The sequence below is a fragment of the Neolamprologus brichardi genome, chromosome 16, assembly GCF_056152115.1.
Source record: "Neolamprologus brichardi isolate AB-2024 chromosome 16, ASM5615211v1, whole genome shotgun sequence".
In the NCBI taxonomy this organism is placed as follows: Eukaryota; Metazoa; Chordata; class Actinopteri; order Cichliformes; family Cichlidae; genus Neolamprologus; species Neolamprologus brichardi.
The window spans coordinates 34277977-34297808 of NC_142119.1; the positions used below are offsets into that span (position 1 = coordinate 34277977).

At 38.4% G+C, this 19832-nt stretch overlaps 2 protein-coding genes across 3 annotated transcripts in view; both read left to right on the forward strand.

The window, feature by feature from the left end:
• Positions 1 to 13218, forward strand: part of LOC148098338 (uncharacterized) — a 44329-nt gene extending 31111 nt beyond the window's left edge. Inside the window, exons 3-7 of the mRNA XM_087853157.1 lie at positions 7669 to 7779; positions 7886 to 7987; positions 8215 to 8361; positions 10026 to 10168; positions 12876 to 13218. Coding sequence (XP_087709283.1) covers positions 7710 to 7779; positions 7886 to 7987; positions 8215 to 8361; positions 10026 to 10168; positions 12876 to 12902 — 489 coding nt within the window. The 5' untranslated portion in view covers positions 7669 to 7709 and the 3' untranslated portion in view covers positions 12903 to 13218. The remainder of the gene's footprint in view (positions 1 to 7668; positions 7780 to 7885; positions 7988 to 8214; positions 8362 to 10025; positions 10169 to 12875) is intronic.
• Positions 13219 to 13284: 66 nt separating this feature from the next.
• Positions 13285 to 19827, forward strand: LOC102775714 (uncharacterized). Of its 2 annotated transcripts, none has more exons than XM_087853154.1 (15): positions 13285 to 13685; positions 13864 to 14030; positions 14132 to 14354; positions 14533 to 14605; positions 14698 to 14972; positions 15131 to 15199; positions 15272 to 15351; positions 15624 to 15725; positions 15826 to 16031; positions 16147 to 16246; positions 16322 to 16484; positions 18060 to 18157; positions 18285 to 18438; positions 18650 to 18776; positions 19048 to 19827. In XM_087853154.1, the coding sequence occupies exons 1-15, from the start codon at positions 13647 to 13649 to the stop codon at positions 19413 to 19415; spliced, it is 2244 nt and encodes a 747-aa protein (XP_087709280.1). In that variant the 5' UTR covers positions 13285 to 13646; the 3' UTR covers positions 19416 to 19827. The 2 variants fall into 2 exon arrangements, with proteins under 2 accessions (XP_087709280.1, XP_087709281.1); XM_087853155.1 differs by having other exon boundaries at positions 15826 to 16004.
• The last annotated feature ends 5 nt before the right edge of the window (positions 19828 to 19832 follow it).

The following is a 19832-nucleotide window of genomic DNA, read 5'->3' on the forward strand; positions in this document are numbered from 1 at the left end:
TGATTTAATTACGCAATTCAGCATGCCATAAGACGTACGCGAACTTCGTACTTCCTTTGAAAAGTAGTCCCTGAGTTGCAGGTACCGATAAAAATCGGTTTTCTCTAGACTATACCGATGTTTTAAATCTTGGAAATTCATCAAATGGCCATCTTTCATCACTGTACAAATCGCTGTTATTCCTTTTTGTTCCCACTTCCTGAATCCTGAGTCGTGAGCACTTGGTATAACACCAACAACATAGGCAGCCCAGTTTAACATCTTAACCTCCCTTTCCAACTTACTTTGTTTAACTAGGCCAAACCATATCTCTAGAGTGTGGGATGTTATAGGATCAAGGAAATGCTGTAAGGTTTTCTTAAGTTGCTCATTTCCAAGAAATGTCTGGACTGGGACATCCTGTACTTTTATTTCAATGTCTTTCCATTTAGCATTAAAGTTCTGATCACACCACTTTATCGCTGGTCTGGTTTGGGCCGCATGGTAGTAATCTTTCAGATTAGGGAGTCCCACACCACCTTGCTTCCTAGATAGTTGTAATGTTGTGTATTTTATTCTAGACCTTTTACCGTTCCGTACAAATCTAGAGATGAGCCTATCCCAGTCCTTGAATTTTTCCACTGGGATCTTAACTGGCAGAGATTGGAAAAGGTACAATAGCCGTGGGAGGATACTCATTTTTATTGTTGTGATTCTTGCACTAAAGTCTAGTGTAAGAGTTGACCATCGGTTTAGATCGTGTTTAATTTGAGTGGTCAGTCTATCATAATTTGTTTTAAAAAGGTCACTCAATTGTTTAGTCACAGTTACACCCAAGTATTTCATTTGTTTTGCAGTCCAGTTCAGTTTAAACTTATTTTTAACCTTTTCGGATGGCAAATAGTTGAAAGCCAGTATCTGAGTTTTGGTCACATTAATTTTGTACCCCGAATGTTCAGCAAAGATATTAATTACATTAAACATCGGAATTAAAGTTTGGTTTGGATCTTCTAGGTAGAGTATGATATCATCTGCAAATAAGCTGATGATGTGGTCTTCCCCTTTAATATTTATTCCTCTCACTTCCTCACTTTGTCGGATGGCCTGTGCCAGGGGTTCAATATATAGAGTGAAGAGAAGAGGTGAGAGGCAACAACCCTGACGGGTACCCCTCTCGAGAGAGATTTGCTCCGTTAAGCTGCCATTGATTCTAATTCGAGCCGTAGGAGATTGGTAAATAGATTTGATGCACATCACAGCACCGTCATTAAAACCAAACCTTTCAAGCACGGTATATAGGAAGTTCCAATCTACACTGTCAAAAGCCTTCTCTGCATCCAGGCTTACTAGGGCCGCACTGCCCTTTTTTGTTTGTATCAAATTAACTATCTGGAGGGTCCTTCTTATACTATCTTGAGTTCTACGTCCTAAGATAAAGCCAGTTTGGTCTTCATTAATTAAGTCTGTCATAATTGCTCCATATCGCTTAGCGATTATAGATGTGTATATTTTGTAGTCCACATTAAGAACCGATATGGGTCTGTAATTGTTACAATATTCGGTGTCTTTTCCCTCTTTAGGGATTACTGAGATAATCGCCTCTCTCCATGAGGGAGGGGTTACACCCTCCGCAAGGGTATGGTTGAATGATGATTGAAGCATTGGTATCAACTCCTCCTTAAAGTTCTTGTACCACTCTGAGGGAAACCCATCGGCCCCCGGTGATTTATTAGCTTTAAGTCTTGAAATTGCTCTAGATATTTCTTCATGACTGATGGGGGCAGTCAGTTTGCTGTTTTGCTGCGTACCAATACGTGGCAAGTCTAGGGAGTTAAGAAAAGCAGTTTTCTCATCTTTATTTGAGGAACATGGTTGTTTATACAAGTTTTCGTAATATTTCTTAAATGTTTCTTCTATTGGTTCCTGGCTATACTGCAAGTTATTTGTAGATGGGTCCCTAATCTTGTGAATTGTATTAGCAGCTTGCTGCTGTCTAAGACGCCGTGCTATCAGTCTAGCTTCCTTTGGGCTGTTCTCATAATAATCCTGTTTCAAAAATCTAAGTTTTTTTCCCACTTCTTCAGTCAATATATTGTCAATTTCCTTTTTTTAGTGTTTTGATTCTGTCTTGGAGCTGAACATTCCGAGTTGTTCGGTATAATATTTCTGTGTTTTTCAATTCCTCCACCTGGCTTAGGTACAGGGCCTTCCTCATTTGGTGTTGTTTTGAAGTTATAGCAATATGCTTCCCTCTGAGTACAGCTTTGAATGCATCCCAAAACACAGTTGGGCTAATTTCTTCAGTGGAATTTTCCTCTATGTATTGCTTTATATCTTTCTTGATTTGGTCTTTCGTTTCTTTTTTATTCAGACAGCTCAGATTTAACCTCCAACAGGTGTTTCTACGCCTACTATTTAGATTTAACTTTAAATGAATGGCACAATGATCAGAAATATCTGCCACTGCAATTGTGCATTCAGTTACTCTATGTAGATCCCATCTATTCATTAAGACATAGTCAATTCTTGAGTAAGTGTTGTAAGTCTTTGAGTAGTGTGTATACTCCTTATCCAGCAGGTGATGTTCCCTCCATACATCTACCATTCCCTGCTCCTTCATAAAGGTATTAACCATTCTCGCCAGGCTGTTTTTGCTTCTATTTGTGCTTGTTGTATCAATTCTATGATCGAATACCACATTAAAGTCTCCTGCACACAGCACAGTCCCTTCAGATTCTGACATGACTGTAGTAAGTAGAGTCTTCACATTTTTTTGGTTGCTCTCAGGGGGAATATAGAGATTGATTAGTGTCACCGCCTCCCCTTCTAGTTTACCTCTTACAATAATGTATCTCCCCTCACTGTCCCGAATATCTTTAGAACATTCAAAATTAACTGAATTTTTAATAAGTATTGCTACCCCCCTTTTACGACTTTTCTTGCAAGTACTATAGTAAGAATTTCTGTACCCAAATTTCTTTAATTTATCATGCTCTTCCTGCGACAGATGTGTTTCCTGTAGATATATTACATTGGCATTAAGCTTTCTCATTTTAAGTATCACTTTACTTCTTTTAATTGGGTTATTCATCCCATTGACATTCATTGACACCAGCGTTATATTCCTCATCTTTTCACTGTTAAGTTTTGTTTTATTTTTGGCTTATCACTATCATAGCATCCCACACTAACTCTAAGAACTTAGAACAAGATAACAAGAAACTTAACTGAAAATACGTATTTCTTACCCATAGCGTCCCTGTGGTTCGTGGGGTATATCCCTTTCAGATTAGGGGCCCCTGTGAGATCCAACCTAGGTTCCTTAGAAAAAAGAAGAAAAAAAAGAAAACCTACCACTTTCCGGTCTACCTTGCCTTGAAAAGCAACAGAGTAATGAACCTTTAGTTTCTGAATTTTACTGTTCAATCATTTCCACCGGATTCAAATGTTTGTATCCTCACTTATAAGTTCTCGGTGTTAGATCGCTGCCATCCCAATGCGTTTTGCAGTCGCTCCTCCAGCATCGCGCTTTCCCCGCTCCGCTGCGGCACCTCCACCTGTATTCCTCTCCTCCTTAGCTCCTCCGCCGCCGCCCGGCCGCTGTCATATGTCCTGACGCCGCTCTCCCAGTGGATCCTGATTCTGGTCAGAGGCGTCTGGAAGCGAATTCCTCTCTCTTTTAAGGCTTTCTTAATTCCAGCGTATTCCTTCCTCTTTTGAACCACGTCGGCAGCGTAGTCATGATCAAAGAAAAGCTGCTTATCCTGATGTACAACTTTTTTCTTCCACGCTGTCTTCAGCACCATCTCCTTGGTTGAGAACTGAAGAAAATTAACCACCACCGATCCCGGAGGTTTTTCTGGTCCAGGTTTTGGCACCAGAGCTCTGTGCACCCGCTGAATATTTAGAGCAGAATCCGGCGGGAGCGAAAGCTCAGCTCTCAACAAGTCTTCCACACACTGCAGCACAGTTTCCTTCAGAGCCCTCTTTTAGGCCAAAAATGCGAATGTTGTTCCGTCAGCTACGGCCTTCCAAGTCAGCCAGTTTCATCTGAATCCGTTGTTGCTGAAGCGACTGGATTAGAGCGTCGTTTGCGGCCAAATTCCACCTTTCCATCTCTTCCAGTCTTTTCTCAGCTTCTTGAGTCTGGTCTCATGGCTAGCTAGCTCATTCGCAGTTTCTGCCAGCTTTATATTAATGTCTTTCTTGAAGCTGTCGAATTCAGTTCTTGTGTGATGCCTTTCTTAAACGTGGCAAACTCAGTTTTAAACTCTGCTTTAAGTGAGTGAATTTCCTTAATGATGTCCTGGAAGTCTGCGTGAGGGTGGCTAGCTACATCTTCCATCTGCTCGCCTTGCACGCTGTTCTCGGACTTGTCTGCGTTGCCTCCTCTTGCCAGCTCCACTTGTTTCACAAAATCCTTAATGTTTCCTTGTCTTTTTGACCTTCTTCCACCTTCCATGGCATTTATTACACGGTTTAGCGGTGGAAATATTCGAATTCTGGTTCTCTTTCGAGTTTTGACCGGGAGCTGCAAGCTTATGCTGCCATCTTCCTTACGTCCCCCTAGTGGTCTCCGTGTTTAATTTTTACTTGCCTATATTTTGAGCCAACCACTATTTTTTTCAGAAACCAACTGAATAATTATTTTTATATTAAATGGGGAGTGTTTAAAAAAAAAAAAAAAAAAACCCAAAACTTTTTTCTTTTTTTAGGTAACAATAATTTTTTCTCTTAGTTGCTCAGGAGGTAGAGTGGGTTATCTGTTGGAAGGTTAGTGGTTACTCTGTGTGCTGAAGTATCCTTGGGCAAGATAGTGAACCACAGGTGTCCTTGATGTGCGTGTGTGCGCGTGTGTGTGTGTGTGTGTGTCAAGGTTATTATCGTTAACGAAAACTAATGAAATAACAAAAACTAGAAGTGAAAAAACATTTTCGTTAACGGAAATAAAAATAAAAACAAAAAAAGGAAAACTAACTAAAACTATAATGAGTTTCACAAAACGAACTAAAATTAACTGAATTTATAGCAAAAATGTGTTTAGCTTTCATTGATGTGTGCGTGTCATACAATAGTCAAGGGTGAAAATGAAGTTTAGTTTCCAGATTTTTTTCTTGCTGTGTCTCATTATGCCAGCAGGTGGCAGCACGTTAGTCGAGTCGTCTGTGTCGCTGCTCCATCCACGCGCAGAATCATGTCAGGAAAAGTCGGGAGCCAGAGTCCAATTTGGGATTACTTTGAATATGACTGTGTTTTGGATAAAGCAAGTGTCTTGTAGTGGAAAGAGACAAATTATGAGGGACATTTCTAAAGGGAAAAAAATCCCACAAACCTTAAAGTGCACTTGAAAAGCTCACACAAGAAGGCTAACCTAGCTTAGCTTGAGAAGGTAAGGGAGCACACTCAACCCTCATCCCCAGAAAACAGAAGCTAACCCCAGGCAAGGCAGCGTGATGCATCCCGAGACAACAGGACGGGGATATCTACACAACTGTGTGAGTCAATTACCTTCAAAAAGTTTATCAATTCACTTGAACCAAAATTACGAACACCCGGTGCTGCGAGAGTTAATAGTCTCATTGGGGCCAAGATATACATTTTATAGTTGCCTGGTATCAATGGTTGTTCATCTGCCTTTATTTATTTATTTAAAGAACCCATAGGTGGGAATGTGAGTTGTCTGTCTCTGCGTGTTAGCCCTGCGACAGACAGGCGACCTGTCCAGGGTGCAGTATGGTAGCTGGAATAGCAACATACCCAAGGATGAGCAGAATGACTGATATGATGAAACTGGGATTTTGTTACACTTAATTATTGCAAACACAACTAAAACTATAACTGAAACTAATCAAAACTAAACTGAAACTAAGGATTTTCAAAAAAATAAAAACTAAACTAAACTAGCAAACAATTGGTAAAAACTAATTAAAACTGATATAAAATTGAAAATCTGAAGTCAAAACTAAATAAAAATAAAAACTAATGAAAATTGCAAAACTATTAAAACCCTGGTGTGTGTGTGTGTGTGTGTGTGTGTGTGTGTGTGAGAAAGTGTGTGTAATTGGGTTAATAAGTGCTCTGTTTAGAGCAGAAAAGTGCTATAGAAGTACCAGTCTATTTACCATTCACTTGTCAAAGCCAAACGACCACATTATCCATAATGCAACAGGGTATCTGGCGGCTTAGTCAGAGATGTAGTTATGCATAATACTAGTGCTTTGAGTTGTTAGGCTGAAGCAGAGATTAACTACAGAGGAACCTCTCAGATACATTTATTCTAATTTAGTTTACTAATTACATTTTCCCCATAAGGAGACAAAGACACCCATAAACAGAGCTGTCACAGTGGGTGAGCAACAGGTGAGTGTATATCCCTGTTTATCGACTGGTTGTCCTGGTGAAGCTAAGCCTGAAAACTAACCAGGATGTTTTATGTGAATACCTTCTTTGCAGCACAGGAGGGATTTATCTGAGTTTGCTGCCACAAAAACGGATTTTCTAGAGTGAGGCCTGTCCTATCTGGTGACCATGAAACATCCCTCTTCTCTGTGTACTGACAGTAATATTATGATGGAAGATGGCAGCAATGTAATATAGAAATGCTGTTCTGCTATTTGTTTTTTATATTTCACTGCTGTGGAGATCTTTTACAAAATGATCTTAAAACACATGAGGGCAGACAATTTCTGACTAATCTGGATTAGCGGGCACGTGTATCACACACATATGTGTGTCTGTGTGTGTACGCATATTTGCGTGGGGTTGTGTGTTCAGCTCTCGAACCACATGTCTCATTCACACCTAATGATCGCAGCCTCTCACTGGTTGCCATCTCTCCTCCCAGACCAAATCCAATTACTGGGGACAATAGAAACCAGCTCTGGGCTCAGGACTCCATCAGCTCCTCTGTGCTGCTGCTCCCTGCTCCAAGACTCCTGCTGGACACCTAATCATGTCAAGGGTCCACAAGGGCCACGAAATACACCTGTCTGCACACACACAGACTCACAAACACCACACACACAAAAGAAAGTAGAAAAACACAAATAAAACAGGGTACAAAAAAAGCCTGATCTGATCTGAACAGACAACAAGAACACAATTAAGCAGAGATATTTAAAGCAACAAGAAAGCACAAAAAACCTAATGTGACATAAGCAAGATACAAGGTGACATAGGGCACTGCTGATTAAACAAACCTTTCTTATTCTTTGCAATGGACACACAGTTTACAGCATTACAAGTTCCAGTGGCTCCATCTAGTGGTCCTGACTTTTTCCTAGGAGCACTTTTAATGTTGAGGTGTCGTTTTTTTTTTATTTTTTTATTGTGTGTATGTGTTCGTGCCTTGTCATTATATCTATAGAGAAAGGGAGGTTCGAGTTACTGTTGCAAAAACAACAGTTGAACAATTTCAGTATACAAAATAAATGTCTATAAATCATTTTGAGTCAGTAACCTTTGGTCTTTGACTGAGGTTCAGATCTTTTATGTGATTTCTTTGATTAAGGAAGTTTTTCAGAGAACTATGAACAGAAAGAAAGTTTAAATTCCTTTTGTTTTTCTTTTGGAGATCACAGCTAGTTTCAATGGTCTTGTAACGATATTAATAACATCTGAAACATTTCACTTCCTCTAATGATGAAAAACAAGTGATTGAAACCAGTATTACTTTCACAATTTGACCAGTGCGGCAGAGCTGACGGAAACAGTCTGCAGCCTTCGGAACGATGGAGGAGATTTACGCTAATGTGGATTGTGCCAAACTTTCCTACCCAACACCTTCAACAAATTACACAGGTAAGAAAGAAGTGGCAGAAAACAAAACAGATGTATTTTATCGTTTGTGATGGTCTTTAATCTTTTGTACAGTTTATTAGCTTCACTGATCTTTTCTTTTTTTCAGGTCCAAGGAGCTCTAAGAGGGGTTTCAATTTAGTTTATATTCTTTCTCTGGGCCTGCTGAGTTTTTTCCTGCTGATTGGACTCATCATCCTTGGTGTCAACTGTGAGTCTGGTTCTTCATTTGAAGAGACTCAAAACTCTATCAGCCTATCCTGAAACAACTTTAAAAAAGTTTAAATATTTTTTTCAATTTTATTTATATAGAGATTAATAACAGATATGAATTTTGACTTTAATTCACATAATTACAGACACAGTAAGTATGAATAAATGATGGAAGGAAGCAGCAATGTTTTGTGTTTCAGAAGCATCCATCTCAATCTGTTTCAGACTGCAACTCCTTACGGGATTCAGCAGCAGCGTTCTCTGCCATCAGTAACAACCTTTCCTTCGTGACTGAGGAGAGAGACCTGCTCCAGGCAAACCTCACTGAGAAAACCAAGGAACTTGAAAGGCTTCAGATGATGTCTAAACAGAGTAAGTCTTTGTATGTGCTGTTAATATTTAGTTATTGAGTCTCTTTCTCTTCTCCTCTTCCCCTCACCCCCACACGTGGTTGTGGTAGATGGCTTCCTCTCTCTTAGACTTCCAAAAAGAGATTTTTTTTCCCATGAGGCCCTCACACACCCAAGTCTCTTTGGGTGACAATTTCCCAGGCCTCATGTGCAAACCTTTTGGTTTGGGGGTTGTCGCCACAAAGGAAAATGACCACATTTTTGTCGCAGGTTGGTGCTGCCTGCAAAGGAGTTTCTGAAAATGGTCCTTCGAGCACCCCATCAAGGGACTCCAAGACAGTTGAGGACTCTGAGCTGCTGCTTGGTTCATAAGCTTCACCAGTAGCAAGGATCCATTCCCCAGCCTTAAGGTCAAAGTCTACTTTAAAGCTTGGGAAAACCTCAAGCTACAGGTTCGAACTGTCTCTGCCAGAGACTGATTATAACCCGTGCTGTGTATTTGCAGGAAGTATTTGTAAACCTCCTGCAAATGCTCAGACTCCTTCCCTACCAGAGAAGTGATGTTCCAGGTATCTAAAACTAGTGTAGCACAAGCAGTTTATACCGGTGACCAACATTTTGTTGTGTTGTTCTGTGTTGAGTGACACAAATTTTGGTTACTTTCATTATTAGTATGAGTAAATTGGTGCTGTATTTTGTGTTCAGCATATTTTGAGCCCCTTTGAGGACATTTGCTACCACTGCTATGCAGACGACATCCAGCTATATATATCTTTTAAACCTGAAGATGTTTCTAAGCTGCAGATTCTAAATGTGTCCTTAGAAACCATCAAAGGTTGGATGGCTGACAACTTCCTCCAACTTAATGAAGAAAAGACTGAAGTCCTTGTATGTGCTCCAGACAGACATGTACCTAACATAATGAATGCTCTTGGTCCTCTTTCAACATGTGTGAAATCGTCTATCAGGAACCTCGGGGTAACCTTTGATTCTGCTCTTACCCTGAATGTCCACGTCAAATCTCTGGTTCGGTCATGCTTCTATCATTTAAGAAACATTTCTAAATTGAGCCCCATTGAATCTCATACTGAACTGGAGATTGTTATTCATGCATTCATTTCATCACGATTGGACTACTGTAATTCACTGTTTACATGTCTAAACAAAAACTCCCTGGAGCATCTGCAGATTGTCCAAAATGCTGCAGCAAGGCTTCTGACAAAAACATCGAAATACTCTCATGTAACACCGTTGCTTATACAGCTGCACTGGCTCCCCGTTGAATTCAGAGTCCATTTTAAGATTCTGGTTCTGACATTTAAGGCTCTTCAAGAACAAGCACCAGCGTACATCATTGAACTTTTACAGCCCTATGCCCCTAGTAGGTCCCTGAGGTCTTGTGATAAGGGCCTACTTGTTATTCAGTATACAAGACTGAAAATCAAGGGTGATAGAGCTTTTGCCACTGTGGCCGCCAGACTGTGGAATTATCTTCCTCAGAACTTAAGATCTGCAGACTCAGTGATCACTTTTAAAAAACAGCTAAAAACACATCTTTTTAAAATTGCATTTTGTTAACTTTTGACTGTTTTTGTTTTTTTACCTTGTAAAGCACTTTGTGATCTTTTATCTAGAAATGTGCTATATAAATAAAATTTTACTTACTTACTTTAATCTTTCTTTCAGAGAAAATGTGTCCTTCAAGATGGAGCATGTTCAGCTGCAGCTGTTATCTCCTCTCTGAAAGGTCTGGTTCCTGGGATGAAGGTAGAAAGGACTGCAGAAACAAAGGAGCAGATCTAGTGGTGATAGAGAGCCCTGAAGAACAGGTAAAATGTCTGTGTGCATGTGGGTGTTTTTTCTTTCATATTTATAAATGTGTGTCAGCCTATGCAGAAAGTAGACCCAAATTAAAATTAAATAAATAAATAAAATTTTCTACGCTGAATGTAAAGGTCCAAGATACAAAAATGTAAAATATGAAGCAAATTTAAAACCAAACAAAACAGACAGCACACAGGGGAGAAAGCGGGACAGGATCATATATTCTTCAGGGCAAACTAAGGAAGTTGAAATCAAAAGGGAATGAGACACAGCTGAACAACATCAAGACAATCACCAGACAAGAATTAAAAGTAATAAGAAGACACAAGGGACACCAACTAATAAGGTCAAAATACCAACAGAACTAAGCTGAAGGCAAACAAGAAAACTCACACACATAACATATAGGTGTACACTGAGTAATCTGAAATATTTAGAATCTTTGTTTGCTGGAATCCCATGATATGTCCATGTGGATATACCAGCAGATTATAACAATTATATGGACTACTATCTGTGTGATTATTTAGATTTCAAAATAACTACGTAGAAAACTGCTGCTTTGAAGATTAAAAGGTTAAAAATCATAATAACCGCTGAATTTAATTCAGTTGCATCAGTTTGTGGGTCGTTGTGTCCTTGGGCAAGACTCTTCATCCGTTGCCTACTGGTGGTGGTCAGAGGGCCCGGTGGCGCCAGTGTCCGGCAGCCTCGCCTCTGTCAGTGCGCCCCAGGGTGGCTGTGGCTACAATGTAGCTGCCATCACCAGTGTGTGAATGTGTGTGTGATTGGATGGATGACTATATATATATACACACATATATATATACATATACATATACATATATATATATATACACACACATATATATATATACATATACATATATATACATATATATACATATACATATACGTATATATATATATACATATACATATATATATACATATATATATATATATATATGTATATATGTATATATGTATATATCTACTTATTATCTACTTATTAAAGATGAATGACTTCTTAATTTTTGCGAAAGACAATTTCTTGTTGAAAAATATTATAAATGCTTAGTTATTACATTATTGTGAAATATAACTAAATGCCAGGCAGATTGTCACTAGTTGTCTTTTGCAGTGTGAAGTATTTTATTAGTGTGCACTCATACAGGAATTTAAAGGACAGCTTCAGTTTAAAAAATAATAATATTTTAACGACCCAGCAGTTAGACATTTTTTAAATGTATCTGTTCCAAATCAGAATTTATTTTGATTGTAAGAAAGACAAATTAAAATTTTATCAGGCTTTTATCTTTAAATTATTTTTATATATTCATGTTTAAACATTATTTCAGAATAATTCTGAAATTCTGAACCTGTCCATTATAGACAGGCCATCTTTGCACCAATATACCACTGAAATTGGAGAAGCCTTTAGAACCATTAGTATATTTTCTTATTAGTTATATTAGTTAAAGTTATACCTGATTATATTGTAGTCAGTATTAAGCAAATAAGCATGATCAACTATGAGCAAAACCACATATTAATTATTATTCTGTGTTCAACAATTACAGTATACTTAATATTATTTCTTTTATTCGGAATCATGTATATTGATGGCTTGGAGACACATTCCATATCTTTTCACATTCCTGCAGTCACAGACGCTCATCTGCCAAGATCAAAGATAGATCAAATCTATAAACACTAAATCTAGGCATTAGTACAGACATACAGAATAAAAATATTTGTTATAAGAAAAACACATATAGATAAACTGTTTAGCAGTCTGTATCTGTTCTAATATATAAAGCTGTGTGTGAAAACCTTTTACCCTCACTCAGATGTAATGGAAAGTAAGCTGGGGGGACTTAAATCTCTTTCAATACAATCTCTCTCGACAAGAGGCTGTTGTATCACTATTTTGGAAGAGACCAATCACATAAGGACCCTTCTTCCTTTTAGCTACTTGTGGGCCAAGTGTGAAAACTCAGATTCAAGTGAACAGAACTAAGCTTTGAGAACAGAGTTTCACACAAGAGCCTAATACTGCTGCATAGGGATGGGTGGCACCGGTATCCAGTGCCATGATGGCATATCTGACATAAACGGTAGTAACCAGACCGAAAAGCAGCGCACATTTCGGTGCTTTTTTTCCCCTGACATGTCATACACTTTGAATTCTAGCCAATCATTTTACCTTTCCAAGGATAGTAGGCGGGTCCAGGTACGTACGTTCTCTTAGAGCAGAGCTACAGATTAAAAATGCCCAAGGCGAAGCGGTCAAAAGTCTGGCTGTACTCCACAGCAAAATATGCAAACTCAGCAGCTGCAACAAGTGCTTTAAGCTGATACTGTGCAAAGGAGGTAACACCTCGAATCTGATGAAACACCTGGCGACGTATAGCAGTTTTTTTAAAGCTGAGAAATGCACCGTATTTGATAGCTTGCTGCGATGTGAGTGAAGTTGGCCCCCCCACCTTCTTCAAATCCAACAAAAGTGGTATCAAATGTTTGTGCTACATTTGTGCTGGTTTGTGCTGCAAACTTTTTTGTTTGTGCTGCTAACAACGTACTTAATCATCCAGGTAAGTAAGCTAGCTTTTGGAGGCTAGCTCCAAACAAACATCCGCAGGTTGGCAGTGTATACAGCACTATAACGACCAGACCTAATCCTTTTGAAAACCTTAGATGTTTCCACAGGTCTCCACTTCATCAGACATCACCTAGACTCAGAGTTGGATGAGGCCAGCACAAACAGCGGCCTATTCGACGAAGATGATGGATCCATGGGGTCAGGAAAGCCAGAAGCAGGGGAGCTGGAGAGGTACCTTTCATGTCCATTCACTGGAGGTGTGGATCTATTGCATGGCTTTCCTCACATCAAGAAGCTGTCGATCAAAGTCAATGCAGCTCTCCCTGCATCTGAAGCTTGTGAAGGACTTCTTAGTCAAGCAGGACTCCTGTTCACTGCTAAACATTTACAGCTAGTGATGTGCGATACCACTGATTTCCTTTCCGATACGATACCAAGTAATATTCAGGGTGGTATCGTATGGAATCAGAACGACGCCACCTTGAAACGAAACCGAAAAAAATATTGAAACCGAAAAAAAATATTGTAACTGAAATAAATGTACTGAAAATTCTTGTATTGAAACCGAAAAAAAAATTGACAGCGAAAAACAATTAATTGAAACTGTAATTATTTTGTTTTCGCTTACAATTTTTTTTTTCAGTTTCAATCCATTTTTTTTCGGTTTCAATCCATGTTTCGGTTTCAATCCAGTTTTCGGTTTCAAACCATTTTTCGGTTTCAAACCATTTTTCGGTTTCAATCTGCTGGCACTGTTTTGGCGTCCGGAGGCGCGCTTGAGGGGGCGGGGATTCCGACCCGCATAAATTTGCATACATTATAGAGTCCGTTGCTGTGCTGACCAAGCGGCCATTTTTCTCTTTTTGCCTCTTTCAATAATGGCTGCATCAAGTTCAAGTGGACCCTCTAAACCGCAGGTAAGTAATCATTTTCCGTCGTCTTTCTTTGCTATTTCACTCGACTGGACATAGGTGTAGTTTTTATTAGCTAAATCTGGTGAATTTGTGGTAAAATGCCAACATTAGCCTATTCGTTGTAGCAAGCTAGCTGGCAGCTAAAATTTGCTAAATTCAGTGATGCCCCTGTCTCTTTTAGGAGTTAGAGGCCCGTGTTATAACGGCGGCACAAGATATAATTAACAGGTTAGCTCAAAGTCTTCAGCAACCTAATACCACATGTATACCAAATGCTGAGCACTCTCATGAGCACGAGTCTGGACAAGCCCAGACCCCAAAAGATACAGTGCAGGCGGAGATGGCAAGGTTAGAAATTGTATTGAACCATTATACTTTTAATATTTTGGATTAGTAAAAAAAAAAAAAATCCCTGCATGTTGAAAATTATTTCTTTTTCTCACATATAGGTCATTTCCAGGATTTTTTACCAAAAAAAGGGGGAAAAATCGCTTTTCCCCACTCCAAAGTAGCGCGCTGAGGCCTAAATCCAGCAAGCCATTCAGTGTATATATATATCTAGTGAATAAAGGCTGCACCAACACTCCTTCTGCTACTGAGGAGCTGCAGCTGAGCCAAGCAGGGCTGGGAAAGAGATCCCTCATCGTGACTGATGATATGAGCCATACAATGGTAATGTAGTTAAACTTAAATAAGAGAAATGCATTTACATAAAAAAAAACATGTTCTATATCAAATCATAATGATAGACATGCAAATGATAGTTGGTTTGGGTCATATATTAGCACTGATAAAAATATTTCTTAATTATGTAGTTTTACCAATTGTGTCCCCTTATGTACTGTTTTAGATTAATAAAATGATCACTCAAGAATATCCGAAAATGGATGGAGTGCAAGGATGGTTGTTGCACAAGTCATCAGGTGCATAATTTTCCTCTTTGAAAATTTTTTTTTTAGATGCTGGTGAAAGTTGAAAATTGTACAATGTTTTTTCTATCAATCTGTGTATTTAGGTGGTCAAGGTAGGAGGAAACTTGTAGCAATTCCTCCTGATGTAAATGGCTACACAGGAAGACTGATCCGCAACGTTTCCAGTGCAGGAAAGACCCTCTTGTATGTTGTTCCGCTGCAGCAGGACCTTGATCTTACTCCTCTTCCATCAGATGCAGCTGAATTTCAAACCATGCCAAAGGCTTCTTGCCAGGTGTGCAAGGAAAGTATGCCTCTGCATATCCTAGCACTCCATGTCAACAATTGTGTGTCTCAGTCAACAGAAGAGGAAGATGAGGTGAATTTATGTTATATTGTGGAATATTGCCTTATTAATAGTCTATAAATATTTGGGATATTTGTGCACGTAATTATAGAAGGCTTTTTTTGTGTGTGTGACTATTCTGTTTTTGTTAATGTACAATACATTGTAGTAATTACAATTGTACTTCATAGACGGATGTCCAGCTTCTGTCTGTCATGAATTCACCAAGTTTTTGTAGAGAGCCTCTTGACATGAAGCAGGTGATAATGTTGAATCCACATATTTACAAATCATTGTTTCTTTTACGTTTTAACAATATTTTTTTTCTCTAGGACATGAAAGAATGCCCAATCTGTCTTTGCTGCTTTCCAGTGAATGAGATTGCCCAGCATGCAAGCCTGTGTGGTGAAAGGTTCGTTCAAATTTATACATATTAAACACATTTTCCTATGTTTACATCGGATTCCTTTTTAAAATTTTTAAGCCATTACAGTTTTCAGCTCAGTATGTAGTTACAGTAAATACTTACTTGGTCCACATTTTAATGCTTACAGTATATTTGAAACACACAATGTAAACACCGTACCTATTAAGCTCAGGACCCAATTTAAATGCCAGTAAAATCAGTTAAAAGACATCATAAGTTACATCACATATATTTTTGCAATTGTTCATAATTTTTAGACCTGAGGACACTTCCACTCACATGACAGACGTTTATGTCAGTACTGACTCTGAGTGCAGTGTGCCAAGCAACAGAACAGATCCTTTGACTGATTTAGTCAGGTATGATTTATATTCTTTGCCCTTTCAGATTATCTGGTTTTGTTTATAATACATTTGCTTTCATTTTAAGAAACGATAATCATTTTATATATATTCTCAGTGAAGCAGATGTGCTACAGTGGCTTTCAAGTCAGGTGGATACCAGCAAAGAGTTTAGGATTTGCATCACTCGCAATGATCTTGTTCAACGAGGCTTCATTCAGTGGCAACGACAGAAGAAGGCTTCCCCTGTCAACAAACTCCACGTGACTTTTATCGGAGAAGCAGGAATTGATACTGGTGCATTAAGCAAAGAATTTTTGACTGGTATAGCTATGTACATTGTACTTACAGTTCAGATATTGAATATGGCCAAATCAAATTAAGATACAGTATAAGGTTAACCCTTTAAATTATTTTGTCTTTCTGTATCTCTATGTAGAAATGATGCATGGTATTGAGACTCGACTGTTTGAAGGCAGTGGCAAGAAGGGAAAGAGTCCTGTCTACTCTATCAGTGATTTAGAAAATAGTTTCTACAGGTTTGTCTGTTTTTATACATTTCACAGGATTATGTAGCATATGAAGCATGTTAAATTTTTCTTTGTATCTTGCAGAACTGCAGGAGAAGTGTTTTCAGTGAGCCTTGCACAGGGAGGTCCACCACCATGCTTCCTGAGAAGCTGGTGTTATCAGTTTCTTGCAACAGGAAACTTTGATGTTCTTCAGCTGACCAAAGATGATGTGGATGACACTGAATATAGGTCTCTAATCGAAAAGGTGAGCTGTGTTTGTACAGACTAGTGCAAAAATGCTGATTGTTTGTGTGTGTATACAGTGTTGGGGAGCAACGTAAGACATGTACCGGCGTTACGTATTTAAAATACAAAATATGAGTAACTGTATTCCGTTACAGTTACCGTTTAAAAAGGTGGTATTTAGAATACAGTTACTTTGTTGAAATAAATGAATTACACAGCAGCAGTGTTATGGTTGCCATGGTTACAGGGTGACGCGTGCTCTCTCTGCGACTGTGTGTTTCCTGGGTGAGAGAGGCCTTTTTGTTGTTGTTGTTGTGCTACGCTAATAGGCAGAGTGTTACAGTCATAGCCCTAAAGAATGTAGCCTCATGGGCAGTGTAGTCCGTGCTGCAGGGAGAATGGACTGCCATACTCGTTATGTGTCTGTGAGAGTGAGGAGGGAGAAAAAAGGAGAGTGGAAAAGTATGAGCTGTCATCAAGCAGAAACGGGAGCTGGAAGCATGTAAATATAATAATAAACACTGCAGCCAAAAAGAGAGCCTAACGAGCCCAGTTGTAAGTAAGCTATTAAGACACGACTGTACGCTGTGTTTGTGTTTTCCTCTGAAACAATAAGTTCCTTTGCAGCAGCCTTTCAGCGCCTCTCTCTGTCTCTCACTAGCAAATTTGACCCAGACAACAAAGTAAAGCTAGTTTTTTGCTACGAGCCCGACACAGAACCTGACATATTAGCCAGAGGTCCCTTTACTATGGTTCAGAGCCGCAGACCTTCAGTAAGAGTAATAAATCACATTTATGTAGTTGTAAACAGCATGATAATATATTAAGTAATCCAAAGTATTCAGAATACATTACTCTCATTCAGTAACGTAACGGAATACGTTAAAAAATACAGTTTGGGGCATGTAATAAGATAAGATAAGATAAGATAAAACTTTATTAATCCCTCGGGTGGGTTCCTCTGGGAAATTTGGTTTCCAAAAAAGCACAGCACCGACAGAAGTTACAGAGTTACAGAATATTATATATGTATGTGTATATATATATATATATATATATATATATATATATATATATATATATATATGTATATATATATATGTATATATATGTATATATATGTATATATATATATATGTATATATATGTATATATATATATATATGTATAAATACAAAGACATATATAGATAAAATATACAAAGGGGATAAATAGAATAAATAGGAATAAAAATGAAAATACAAGTGAATTGCACATTTCAAGTATGGAGTCTATTGCACCGCTGATTATTAACAAAAAGTATTGCACAAAAGGTATTGCACAGTGAAGTGAAGTGAAGAGGCACTACAGCTTAGTTGTTCCCCCCTCCTTTGTCCTCCTGTTTCCCCTCCCTCTCCCCTCCAGAGAGGAGTTAAACAGTCTGATGGCGTGAGGGACAAAGGAGTTTTTAAGTCTGTTGGTTCTTGTCTTTGGGAGAAGCTGTATAATCTGTAGTGGAATACATTTTAAAAGTAACCTTCCCAATACTGTGTGTATAGTTACATAATTTCAAAAACTTGAAATCATTTATTGTTTTGTTTTTGTATGTTTTCAGGTGGAAGTGGCAGACAACCTGACAGACCTCACTGAAGACATTGTGAGCTGTGGTTACAGAGGACTTGTGAAGTTGGACAAACGGGACAGTATAATAAGGTAGTATATTTTAATAGACAATATACCAACCAGAAACATTTGAAAGTAATATTTTGTAAGTTAAAACCCTGGTTTAGACCACCATACCCCATCAGTTTCACTAATGACTGTTTGCTTTTCTAAATAGATCAATTGTTGTGCATGCTACGGTGCGTCTGACTCCAATGCTACAGCAAATCAGAAATGGCATGAAGATCTACAACCTTCTGGAGGTGATTGGAAGGCACGAAAGTCTCTGTTCAAACCTGTTTGTTCCCAGAGATGAGAATGATGATACAGCGGTAAATATGTCTTTATTTATTTCAGTTGTTTAGTTTTTACAACAGATTCTAAAAATACATGTGATGTAGTAATAGCCCTGTGAGGACTTTTTTTGTTTCAGCCTTTATTTAGGTTGCTCAGATTAATGACTATTGAAGAAAATCTATATTTGTTATTGTTTATTTGAAATCACAACACGTAACACCCCCCCACCCCCCCAAATCTCTTTAGCCGGATGCTGATTACATAATGAGCATCCTTGAGCCTGACCTGAGTGAGAGGGGAAGTCCAAGGCATGCCAAAGAAAATGCCATCATCAACTTCTTCCAAGACTTCCTGGAGAACCTTGAAAGCTCAGGTTTGTGCCGTCGGCCAGTTACTGGTATTATCATCAAAACAACATTAACACAACAGCTGTTACAAATACAGTGTTGTAACATTTCTTTCAAACGTACTGTACTCTGCAAAATTGTCATCACGGAACTGAAATCTCTGTAAAGATTTGTTTATATGTTTTGATGTTTTATACAATCTACCACAGGTCTAAATGACAAAATTGGTTTTGCATATTAATAAATTTGGTGGTATGACAGTTAAAGATTTAAAGTAAGTCGAATCTGCTTCTTCAGATCAGGATAAAGACAAAAAGAGCTGTGAATATGGGATCCAAGTCCTACAGGACCAGGACCAGGACCAGGAAGAATACTGGATGTCCAAACACCAACCACCGAGAATGTCTGTCCCAGCGATTATGCAGTGGTTAACTGGACAAAGACACAAACCATGCCTTCCTTCAGAAAGGGCAAGTTTTAAAATACATGTAAGATTTGAGCATCAATGCAAAGATACGATGCCTGGACACTACATATGTTACCCACTTGTAAGTGCCTGCACAAACACAATCATCTTTCCTGTGGCACACATGAACTCATACATCGAGTTCACAGAAGTTATGACAACAGCTGTCACAATGGGGAGAGATTTCAGCCGTGTGTAGTTGACACTCAAATAGCATGCCATCACAAGTTATGCAGTATTGCACTGCATTTCTACTATTTGTCTAACCCTTTAAACCTATTTCAGTTCTTGGAACACAATAAAAAAAGAAAAAATATTTACAGTTAGATTATTTTTCCACGTTGTTTCACTTTTGTTCTTATAATGTTAAAACCTATGTTCACAAAACGGAGGAGCCCATTCAGAAGACTGCATTCATAAAAACTTGAGTCTAAGATTCAACTTGTTCGCAAATTAAATTCTGTAAGTCTGAAGAAGTTTAAGTGAATTTTGTTTAAAAATATTTTCTGTATATAAAGCATGTAGTACTATTTTGTTACTGAAAAGTTTTCCACTGTGAATTGTAAATTTAGTGATATTGCAACTGTTTTGCTGAAAATAAATATTCTTACACTTG